The sequence below is a fragment of the Podarcis pityusensis genome (assembly GCF_964106645.2).
Source record: "Podarcis pityusensis genome assembly, chromosome: 2".
Classification (NCBI taxonomy): Eukaryota; Metazoa; Chordata; class Lepidosauria; order Squamata; family Lacertidae; genus Podarcis; species Podarcis pityusensis.
The window spans coordinates 114803639-114815777 of record NC_138029.1 but is presented as its reverse complement, the minus strand read 5'-3'; the positions used below and the strand labels follow the sequence as shown (position 1 = coordinate 114815777).

General features: G+C 47.7%; 2 protein-coding genes across 2 annotated transcripts in view; one reads left to right on the top strand and one right to left on the bottom strand.

Moving 5' to 3' along the window:
- Positions 1-1801: 1801 nt before the first annotated feature.
- Positions 1802-7638, top strand: LOC308470147 (thymosin beta-15A homolog). Its single transcript, XM_080993436.1, has 3 exons — positions 1802-1945; positions 4776-4910; positions 7198-7638. Exons 2-3 carry the CDS (start codon positions 4811-4813, stop codon positions 7233-7235), a joined length of 138 nt encoding a protein of 45 aa, XP_080849562.1. The 5' UTR covers positions 1802-1945; positions 4776-4810; the 3' UTR covers positions 7236-7638.
- A 2382-nt stretch (positions 7639-10020) lies between these two features.
- The window catches only part of LOC308469563 (carnitine O-acetyltransferase-like), a 40565-nt gene continuing 38446 nt past the window's right edge, over positions 10021-12139 (bottom strand). Inside the window, exons 13-14 of the mRNA XM_080992198.1 lie at positions 11989-12126; positions 10021-10536 (exon numbers count right to left, since the gene is read on the bottom strand). Coding sequence (XP_080848324.1) covers positions 10309-10536; positions 11989-12126 — 366 coding nt within the window. The 3' untranslated portion in view covers positions 10021-10308. The remainder of the gene's footprint in view (positions 10537-11988; positions 12127-12139) is intronic.

Genomic DNA, 12139 nt, shown 5'->3' with positions numbered 1-12139 from the left:
AATTAATTTGCACACTAAAGACTTTGATAAGCCAAACTCACCTCTGACTCTTCTGAGGAAGTGGGACTGTACTTATTGCTGCAGATATATGCACCCACATGCATAACTAGTTATTCAGTATTACAGTATACAGACACAAATCATTATGTGTAATGCAGTAAACTTTGCTTTTTTTAAGTGAGCTGTATCTCTGTACTGACTAATGGCATGAATTAAACTGATTCAGTAGAAAGAACTATTCGAATAATTACCTGAAGCTGGTCATGACTAGCCATTATTATTTTATTTTGTTATACCTGTAAATAAATTAAATTTAAAACATGAATTCCTTACTGTATGCTGATAATGGAAAATAATAATCAAAGTCCTGGCTTTGGAGCTCCCACATTCCGCCACTGGTTGGCGCTCAAAGCAGCAGTGAAGTTTTTAATTTTTTAAATGTTTTTAAATATGCTGGAGGGACGCGGGTGGCGCTGTGGGTTAAACCACAGAGCCTAGGACTTGCTGATCAGAAGGTTGGCGGTTCGAATCCCCGCGATGGGGTGAGCTCCCATTGTTCGGTCCCTGCTCCTGCCAGCCTAGCAGTTCGAAAGCACATCAAAAGTGCAAGTAGATAAATAGGTACCGCTCCGGCGGGAAGGTAAACGGCGTTTCCGTGCGCTGCTCTGGTTCGCCAGAAGCGGCTTAGTCATGCTGGCCACATGACCCAGAAGCTGTACGCCGGCTCCCTCGGCCAATAAAGCGAGATGAGTGCCGCAACCCCAGAGTTTGTCACAACTGGACCTAATGGTCAGGGGTTCCTTTACCTTACCTTGGGTTAAGTACATAATTCATTCTGAAGGTCCGTTCTTAACCTGAAACTGTTCTTAACCTGAAGCACCACTTTAGCTAATGGGGCCTCCTGCTGCCGCCGCACGATTTCTGTTCTCATCCTGAAGCAAAGTTCTTAACCCGAGGTAATATTTCTGAGTTAGCGGAGTCTGTAACCCCTTGTCACAATTTCAAAACTCACCCATCTATCCCGTCCTAAAAATTAATCCATCCGTTGGCTGGGGGCCAAGCAGACATCTGACAGGTGTTGCTGGGAAGAACACCAGCCATCGAGACAGGCCGGCCTCGCAAGGCTGTTGTAAGAATGACTGCAACAACGAATCAATGCAGGTGGGGCGCTAACAGCACGGACAAACATGTCCTGTTTACTCAGTGGTCACTTGGGGCTTACTTTCGAGTAAGTGTGGCAGGGTCGAGGAACCAAGCAAGGTTACGGGAAAGCTCAGCCGTGCTGTCATTTCGATCCATTTGGCGGCGGAGAGGGATCAGTCAGAGGACACGCATCGGGGGCTGCCGGGAACAGTTCCCATGTCTGGGCAGACGACTTTCCCGGGCGGGAGAGGCGTTGTCACCATTCTGTTGCCCGGGGGCACCATGCACGACAGCGCGTATCGAGCCGTCGGGGTGATTTCCTGCTGGCACATGGGGGGGGGGCGACAGAGGGGCGCCACATCCGCGCTACTGGACCTAGAGTGGGCTGGCAGGGACTGGAAGGCAAAGACTTCCGAGGGAAGGTTTCTCACTGGATGCTTTGAAATTCCTGCCTTGCTGGGGGGGTTGGACTAGATGCCTCCTGGTGTCCCCTTTCAACACTAGGGTTGGGCATTCAGAAAAACCCCACCTGCCTCATCGCCCCGCTTCCCGGGGGCCACGTGCTGCCCCTGCCAGCTCGGGCATGCCCTCCCGAGGAGCGGGGGGCGGGGAGGCGGGCCCGCCCCGTCCAGCCCTGGGGCGCGTAGTTTTCTCCGCCGCGGCCGCCGCAGCCCAGCCAAGCGAGGGGACTACACTTCCCGGCGTGCCGCGCGGCTCGACGCCAGCTATAAAAGGCCGCCCCGGACACGTTGCCTTCGGAGAGCGCGGTGCGGATCAGTTCGAGGGCTGCAGACAGTTGAAGGTAGCGCAGAGAAAGAGGGGCGGTGGCCGGAGCTTTGTGTCCGGGGCTGTTGGGCTGTGCCGTCCAGGGGCGCGTGGCGGGGGGGGGGGGTTGCAAAGCCCGGGGAGGGGGCGCTCCTTGCTTTGATCTTCCTGGTGGGATCCCTTGGGGCGGGCGCGTTATGGCGAGGGAGGGGGGCGGCATGCGCATGCTTCCGAAATGCTTGGCCGACGGGGACCTGGATGGATGCACGGGGGATTAAGCATCTCCCTTGCTCCTGCGAGGTGCAGGATCCCGTGGGTGTGTCCGGCGAATTCGGTGCATGCCTGTTTTGCAGTTTGGGTTGGGACCCCATCGCGGTAAACGATGGTTTGGGGGCCATCGAACACTTGCGCTGCTGTTTGGAGGGAGAGAAACCCGAGCTCGCGTTCAGACGACCAAACTGACTCGCATCAGCTGTCGGGCAACGGGAGCAGCCAGGGAGGAGGAACGGTGCAGAACTTTCGAACAACATGCACCTTGAACAATAGGTTTTCTTGAAAAAAAAAAATATCCAGTATGTTGCTTCCTGCGTGATAACGCTTGTAATAGTACGATGACTTAACTATGTCAATAGTAAGGGGAGAGATATTGTGTTGCACAGTACATAATGGCTTTTTCCACCTGCCTTGCCCCACCCTCCAGGCCTAGGAGCCTTCACAGAATCATAGTGTTGGAAGGGACTCAGGGGTCATCTAGTCCAACCCCCTGCAATGCAGGTATCGCAACTAAAGCATCCATGACAGGTGGCCGCACAACTCTGCTTTAAAACCTCCTAGGAGAGGTCTACAACCTCTCAGAGAGTCTGTTCCACTAGCAAACAGCTCTTACTGTCAGAAAGTTCTGATGTCCTTTCTTGTCACTTGAAGCCCTTGGTGCGAGTCCTGCCCTCCAGAGCAGGAAAAAGAGAGCCGTTTCCAGTGGAAAAAAACTGAGGGGGGAGAGACTCTGTTTGCCTTTGTGGGTGTTTGATTTCACCTGTGCTGCCCCTCCTTCAAAAGGGAGTTGCTACCTTGGCAGGGCACTGAGTTTATGTGTATTTTATCGAGCTCAATAGAACGAAATATGAGTCATAGGGGCATGGAGAGTGTATGTATTGACTTAACAGTACTTAATTAATTCTAACATTGCTTTATAGATTATAAATGCTGTCTCAATTTGTTCATTACATATGTTCTATTACATTTTATCATGCTGGTTATTTGTAAGCCACTTTGGGATCCCTTTGAATGAAAAACAGCAAATAAAAAACATTTTGTGCAAGGCTGCCGCTGGCAGCCGGAGCGACAAGGGCACAAGGCTATTCAATATAGGGGCTTTGTGGACCAGCTGCAGCCTCCCCGCCTCACACCGTGGCTGGCAAAAAACCACCTGCACCAATATAAGATGGGGGGGCACACCTTACAGTACGCATGAAAAGGATCTAGGGTTTTAGCGGACCACAAGCTTAACATGTGCCAGCAGTGTGATGCAGCAGCAAAAAAAGCGAATGCTGCATCAACAGAAGTATAATTTCCAGATCAAGGGAAGTAATACTGCTGCGCTATTCGGCACACCTGGAATGCTGTGTCCAGTTCTGGGCGCCACAATTTAAAAAGGATGTTGAGAAGCTGGAACATGTGCAGAGGAGGGCAACCAAGATGATCAAGTGAGGAACAGTTGAAGGAGCAGTTTATGTTTCGCCTGAGGGTTGAAGGGGAGATTGAGAGGAGATAGGACACCCATCTTCAAATATCTCAAGGGCTGTCATGTGGAAGAGGGAACAAGCTTGTTTTCTCCTGCTCTGGAGGGTAGGACTCGAAGCCGTGGCTCCATGCTCCATGAAAGGAGATTCCTAAACATCAGGAAGAACTTTCTGACAGCGAGAGCTGCTTGACAGTGGAACGAACTCCCTTGGGCTCTGCCTCCTTGGAGGTTTTTAAGCAGAGGTACGATCTAGTTGAGATTTGTGGACTGTGAGGAGTTGGACTCTAGGGGTCCCTTCCAACTCTACAATTCTAGGATTTCAAATTATGTTGGACGTTTTATGCCCTTTAAGAACAAATGTGCCGGGTGTTTGCGTGCACTAGTGCATGTCTTATCTAAATGGGGGGTGCCAAGCCCAAGGGTCAGCAAACTTTTTCAGCAGGGGGCCGGTCCACTGTCCCTCAGACCTTGTGGGGGGGCCAGACTAGATTTTGAAAAGGAAAAATGAACGAATTCCTATGCCCCACAAATAACCCAGAGATGCATTTTAAATACAGTGGTACCTCGGGTTACATACGCTTCAGGTTACATATGCTTCAGGTTGCAGACTCCGCTAACCCAGAAATAGTACCTCAGGCTAAGAACTTTGCTTCAAGATGAGAACAGAAATTGCGCGGCGGCAGCGGGAGGCCCCATTAGCTAAAGCGGTGCTTCAGGTTAAGAACAGTTTCAGGTTAAGAACGGACCTCTGGAATAAATTAAGTTCTTAACCTGAGGTACCACTTTAAAGGCACATATTCTACTCATGTAAAAACACCAGGCAGGCCCCACAAATAACCCAGAGATGCATTTTAAATAAAAGGACACATTCTACTCATGTAAAAACACTCTGATTCCCAGACCGTCTGCGGGCCGGATTTAGAAGGCAATTGGGCTGGATCTGGCCCCCGGGCCTTAGTTTGCCTACCCCTGCCCAAGCCTTTGACCCGGGTGAAATAAAGCCTAGTTTCTGTGTGTGTGTGTGTGTGTGTGTGTGTGTAGTGGGGGGTTGCCTTTCCCTCTGCTGTTTGGGTGCTGCCTCTCCCCCCACCCCACCCTTAACGGAAGTGTCTGTGCTTTCTTGCAGTTCTCAAGTTGTCGTCTCGCTTCCCTGTGGCCAAGATGTGTGACAAACCCGACCTCTCCGAAGTGGAGAAGTTTGATAAGAAGAAGCTCAAGAAAACCAACACGGAGGAGAAGAACACGCTTCCTTCGCAGGAGAGTAAGTGTTTCCTGGGACGGAGCAGCCTTCCCTGCGGGCGTAACTGGGACTCTGGTTTCCCTAAGCTCTGCAACTTGGGGAAGGGCAAACTTGACCCACGGCTTGGCGGGTCAGCTGGTTGCAGCTTCAAGCAAGAGCCCACGCAGCTCGCCCAGTTCACTGGCATCTCCGGGGGGTGGGCAAGAGAGGTCCCTGCCTGAAACCACGGAGAGTGTAGGCAATACTGAACAGGGTCTGACCAGAGTCTGGTGCTGCTGGGAAAGCCCAGGGCAGACTGGTGCTGCTTGGAAGTCCCACAGAAGTGCCTTGACTGCCTGACCCCTGGCCGGGCTTGTTCTGCATTCAGCGGCCCCACCCCTGGGATTGGCGCTCCGGATAAAACTGGATTCCTCTTTCCTCTACTTCTGGTTCCTGGCAAGGAAGGAGGAGTATCCTGTGGCAGCAGAGGGGCTGCTGCTGCTGCTGCTGCTGCTTTCTGTCGACATCATCCAACAGGAATCTGGCTCCTGAGGAGGAGCTGAGCATGTCTGGGCATCTCAGGGCCCCACCTGAAATTTTTGCACTCGGCTGGCTGGCTGAGTGAGGCCTCCATGCCCCCGAAGACCCACTTTTTATTAGTAGTAGTATTTTTTTAAAAGGAATTTCAGGTATTCGAAATAAGTGATGAAAGGAAATGGGGCTGGGGGAGTACAAATGATACAATAAGAAATGTATAGTGTAATTCAGGGGTCAGCAGACTTTTTCAGCAGGGGGCCGGTCCGCTGTCCCTCAGACCTTGTGGGGGGCCGGACTATACTGTATTTTGAAAAAAATATATGAACAAATTCCTATGTCCCACAAAATAACCCAGAGATGCATTTTAAATAATAGCACACATTCTACTCATGTAAAAACACCAGGCAGGCCCCACAAATAACCCAAATAAAGGGCACATTCTACTCACACTGATTCCTGGACTGTCCACGGGCTGGATTTAGAAGGCAATTGGGCCAGATCTGGCCCCCGGGCCTTAGTTTGCCTACCCATGGTATAATCCAATGTGTAGAATCGGTTACATTTCAATACATTATTATATAATAATGTCCTAATACGTACATGATTATTAGGAACATATTATATGCTGTATAAGCTCGTACCAAATGTCAATATATTCATCCAAAGTCTACATCTATAAGCAATCCATTCATATGTTTGAAACACAGGTATATAAACTGCAGTTGCGATATAAGGGATTGATATTTGGACTGGAGCATAATTGAAATTAGTAAGATTTTGGAATGCAGAAACAAAGAAAATGATCAAGCCATTAATACTAGCATGTGGGGGAGGTACCTAAATTGTATAATTTAGCATCACAGTGATTAGTATTATTGTATTATAATTTCGCATTGTTATAATGAGGCTATTATTGGATTGTTGTAATTGAAAACTAATAAAAATTATTATCAAGGTTAATAATCTAGTTTACGGTCGCCCCAATGTCTAGGTGCCATTTTCCCCGCCTAGAGGAGTTTCATTACTATTATTCATTTCACTTCCGTACTGCTTTATAATTTTAAGAAAAAAATCGCCGAACCATATTATTTACCTACTTAACTTACAAAGCTGCCCCATAGCAGAAGTACTCTAGGAAGCCAGTGTGGTGGAGTGGTTATCGAGTGGGAGATCAGGGTTCAAGTCCCCACTCAGTCATGAAGCTCACAGCCTCTTAAGGAATCTCCATGTAGTCGCAATTGGACCCATTCCAGTTGCAAAACATGCCTGGGTAATGTTTAATACTTGCCAGTAGAGTGATGTTGGACTGAAAACAAGTGGTTTCCAGCTGCACAGGTTAAAGTTAAGGATAGATTAAGATTAAAGACCAAGATTAAAGATGTTTAAAGAAATGGAAATTTGATATTAAAAGGGAAAATTTTAAAGTTATATGATATTAAGATCAAGGATTAGGTTTAAAAAAAAAAAGTTGAAGTTCTATATTTTAACATTTTATTAAATTAAAGATTGGGATTAAAAAAGTGGAAAAGAAACTGCTGTACAAATAATGTGGACTGGAATACAAAAGAGGGAGGTTTGAGGAAGTCTAGAAAATAAGTAATTTAAAATTGGAAATGGAAAAGAGAGTTTGTTTTTAATTGTTGTGTTTTGTGTTTTTATTGTTAAGTTTTGTATTGTTTTTTGTGTGTGTTGTTTTTCTTGTTTTGTTGTTTTAAACTTTAATAAAAAATTATTAAATAAAAAAAATGTTTAATACTTGCCAGAGCCCTAATAGTTCCTCCTTCTCTTTCAGCCATCGAACAGGAGAAGGAATCTGCGAAGTGCTCATAGAGAAGGCCTCTCCGCATGGAAACATCCACGTTCTTCCTCCCTTTTTTTAATTGAGTGAGGTGTTTTTGTAATATGATGATGTCTGTTGTGTATATTGAGCAACGCAACCTCCTCTTTAGCTGCTTCGGGGGGCCTTGAAGACCTGCCCCCTCCCCATTTCTTCCTGGGCCGCTTCCTGTTTTGGGGCTGCCAAAGGGGTGGGCAAAGGATGCCAAGAAAGAAAAGAGTTCTGGGGCTCATGGCCCCCCCCCCCGCAAACCCCTCTCCTTCCTCTTCCCACACGCAGCAGCTCCACAAAGTGCCACTGCCTCAAACCTCTTTCAGCAGCTTTCCTCAATTTGTTTTTCCTACAAATGAAATGGAGAAATACCTGTGAAAAATAAATGAACATGAACTCCTTCAAGGTTGTCTTTTGTGTCTTTGTCAGAACTGCGGAGACCTGTTGCTGCTTCCTCCCTTGTGGATTAAAGGTAAAGGCACCCCTGACCATTAGGTCCAGTCGTGGCCGACTCTGGGGTTGCGGTTCTCATCTCGCTTTATTGGCCGAGGGAGCCGGTGTACAGCTTCCGGGTCATGTGGCCAGCATAACTAGCGAACCAGAGCAGCACACAGAAACGCTGTTTACCTTCCCGCCAGAGCAGTACCTATTTATCTACTTGCACTTTGACGTGCTTTCAAACTGCTAGGTTGGCAGGAGCAGGGATCGAGCAACGGGAGCTCACCCCGTCAAGGGGATTCGAACCACCGACCTTCTGATCGGCAAGTCCTAGGCTCTGTGGTTTAACCCACAGCGCCACCCGCATCGCTCCCTTGTGGATTGCATATCCTCAAAAGTCTCCCGGTTTTCCAGGGACAGTCCTGGAATTACAGAAGCCATCTTGGTTTCTAATTTGATCCCAGAATGTCCCGGTTTTCCTTTTTCCTCCACCTCTTAGAGAAGAATTAAAAGTGGTGTGTGTGTGTGTGTGTGAGAGAGAGAGAGAGAGAGAGAGAGCGCACGATTGGGTACGAAAACAGTCCTGTTTATACTGAAAATAAAAACCAAATGAAGGAAACATTGAAGCTGGCATACAAAGCCCTATAATTTTGAAGGAAGATGTCACCAATCCACTTGAAATTCTTTCATTGCAGTGCTTCATATGTTACAACAATGGCGGATTTTTGCATTTTTATTGCAGGCCGACTATGCATGGCTTGTAACATTTGAAGGACGACTGCAGGCTGCTTCACACTTGTGTCCCATCAGGCAGAAAGGCAGGAAATAAACGAATAAATAACACTTGATCACTCTACACTGATCTGTTTTTACACATGCACGCCCATCCCTGGATGAGTGCATCCTCACCACAGAATGTGCGCCATGCCTTACATCGCGTTAAGGACAATTAAAAAATAAAGGTGGGGAGAAGCTATTGAAACGTGCAAAAAAAGTTTAAAATAGATATTTTTGACTTGCTTTGGAGACACAGAAATCTGCCTTTTGCTGTGATGCGCGAAGTTGCAGTAAGACAGCAAAACGGCTACAAACAGAATACTTGGGACATGTTTGTCCCCATTCCTAATCAAGATTAAAGTATAATCCTATAAGGTAAAGAAAGAAAAAGGTAAAGGACCCTTGGATGGTTAATTCCAGTCAAAGGCGAATCAGGCTGTGGCACTCATCTCGCTTTCAGGCCGAGGGAACCGGCGTTAGTCCACAGACAGCATTTTGGGTCATGTGGCAGCATGACTAGACTGCTTCTGGTGCAACGGGACACCGTGATGGAAACCAGAGTGCACGGAAATGCCATTCACCTTCCTGCCACTGGCGTGCTTTCGAACTGCTAGGTTGGCAGGAGCTAGGACAGAGCAACGGGAGCTCACTCAGTCATGGGGATTCGAACCGCCGACCTGATCGGCAAGCCCAAGAGGCTCAGTGATTTAGACCACAGCACCACCCGCGTCCCTGTAATCCTATAGAGTGGTACCTCGGGTTAAGTACTTAATTCGTTCCAGAGGTCCGTTCTTAAGCTGAAACTGTTCTTAACCTGAGGAATGCTTTCGTTAATGGGGCCGCCTCCCACTGGTGTGCGATTTTCGTTTTTATCCTGGGACAAAGTTCTTAACCTGGAGCAACCACTTCCTGGTTAGCGGAGTTTGTAACCCGAAGCGTCTGTAACCTGAGGTACCACTGTAATCCACTTATGACACATAGGCCACATCTGCACTATCCCTTTTTAAAAGAGTCATAGCACATTAAACATCCTTGGGTTTGCGAAGGGTGCTGAAAATGATTAGGAGACCCCCTACTGCCCTCCCGCAGATACAATTCCCAGAATTCACTATAAAGAGAGACTTGTGTATTAAACCACTCTAGAAATTTGAGCTCTGAGGAGAGGAATTGGGGGTTGCTCAAGAGTTGCACCACCTTTGTGAAACTTGCTGGTTAACTCTTGCTAAAGAGAGAGGTGGCACAAGAACTTGCTTGAAGAAAACTGCCCGTTAAGAAGCTGTGAAGAATTACTGTCAGCACGGCAGCTGGAAAAACCACAACATGCTCCGTTAGATTTCGAGAAGATAGAGATACAAAATGTGTTCAGATGACTTGCGTGGCAATAAGCATCCTTTGAGGAGACACTTTTCCCTTGAGAAATGGATCCCGTTACAGAGATAGGAAAATGGGCCCAGAGAGGAGGGACTTGCCCTGTGAGCCTACAGATCTGTTTCTTCAACTCCACTGAACCGCACCATGCATGTGTGTCCGCCATGTTCTTTTTCATTCCTCCCCAAACATGAAAGACAAGCATTTTCCCGAAAGAACCATTTATTTCATTATTCCACGTGGAAATAGATTTGGCTTCGAATTAAGACTGTGTAGAAAAAAAGAAAGCTGTTTCCCCCCCTCTGGAGTGATACAAAGGGAATTCTGGATAAGGAAAGGCTAGAGGATAACAAGCTTTGGCACAAAGGGGTGGTAGAGCACAGATTTTTGGCCTGAGGTGTTTGGAATTATGGGTGGTAAGCGTTGGCCTGAGGCTGAGAGGATCTTCTCTCGGGTCCAAGGTGAGGAAGCGTCGAGGTATGGAGTGTCTTCTCAAGGTTGCCTTTGATCGCTCCCAACTCCCCAGTTCCCCAGCAAAGCTCCCACATCATCCAGGGCCTTCTGGATGCTACCAGCCAGATGCTCAGCATTGGTCTCCTGGCAACAATTGAAGGCAGTAACAGCAAAGTTAACATGGGTAGGCAGAGGGTTGTAGCAGACCGCATAGCCGTCGGGGACCAGCGGCCCGTAGCACATCACACAATCCGTGCGGGCAGCTACCTGAGGGAGAAAAAATAAAATGTGATCAGCAGATCATCACCATCCCTTGTTACTTCTTTCTCTTTAAAGTATTGGCTGTTTTTCCACATTAAGATAATAATAGTAATAACAGTAATAATGATAATTTATTATTTATACCCCACCCATCTGACTGGGTTTCCCCAGCCACTCTGGGCGGCTTCCAACAGAACAATAAAATACAATAACCTATTCAACATTAAAAGTTTCCCTAAACAGGGCTGCCTTCAGATGTCTTCTAAAAGTCTGGTAATTGTTTATCTCTTTGACATCTGGTGGGAGGGTGTTCCACAGGGCGGGTGCCACTACTGAGAAGGCCCTCTGCCTGGTTCCCTGTAACTTGGCTTCTCTCAGTGAGGGAACCGCCAGGAGGCCCTCGGCACTGGACCTCAGTGTCCGGGCGGAACGATGGGGGTGGAGAGGTTCCTTCAGGTATACTGGACCGAGGAATGACATAAACAACAATATTCCACAAACCACAAAGGAAGTAAAACAAAAAAAGGTCTTCACCAGTAAGCACCAGCCTCAGAAGCAACACACTGATTCATAAGTCTGTCTGGTGGAACAAGCATGTTTTTTTCCACTTGGGGCAGGAAAAGTCTTGTGTCGGAGGAGCACCAGATTCAAATTCTCACTCAGCCATGAAGCTAACTAGGTGATGTTTGACCACTTCCTCTCAACTGGACCTTCTTCACAATACTGGTTAGAGTAAGAGGAGGAAGGAAAGAGAATCTCGGGCTCCATAAGGAAAAGGTATGACTAAATTGTAATAAGAATTGGGGTGGGGTGTTTTTTAAGGGATGTTGCTTGTCAGGCCTCCTGGGAAGAGCATCCCACAATCATGGTGCCATCACTGACGAGGCCCTGCTCCGCACACCCACAGATTCTAAGACTGAAACCCAGAGCAGAATTTCTCCAGAAGGCCTTGGCAACCAAGGAGGTTCACGTGTGAGGAGGCTCTTGAAAAGTCACAACACAAGGGCCACGGCTCCGTGGTATGACACATATTTTTCATGCAAAAGGTCCCAGGTTGAATCCTTAGCCTCTCTGGGTAGGGTTGCGACAGAGCCCAGTTTGAAACCTTGACGGGCCACTGCCAGTCAGTGTAGACCAGTGTTTCCCAAACTTGGACCTCCAGCTGTTTTTGGACTACAACTCCCATCACCCCTAGCTAGCAGGACCAGTGGTCAGGAATGATGGGAACTGTAGTCCAAAAATAGCTGGAGACCCAAGTCTGGGAAACACTGGAATGTTGACCAATGGTGAATATATACCACTTGAATTTTATTTTTTTAATGAAGTTGCTGTACTCAAGCATTTTTATAAATAAATGTCACTGGGACATATAATTAGGGACTCAAAGAGGGTGAACGGAAGACGTAAAGGACTCTGAGCTTGAGCTACACAGGAATGTGGAGGCCTAGCAGACTCTACCTGTCCCGTGGAGAGTTTCCAGTGAGACGCCACAGCGTAGGAAGTGTCCATGAAAAGCTCCGGCACCCGGAAGCCATCGGCAATGGCCTCCAACTTCATTCCCAGCAAATGGCGGTCGATGCCTTGCCCAGCCAGAGCCTGCAAGAGAATC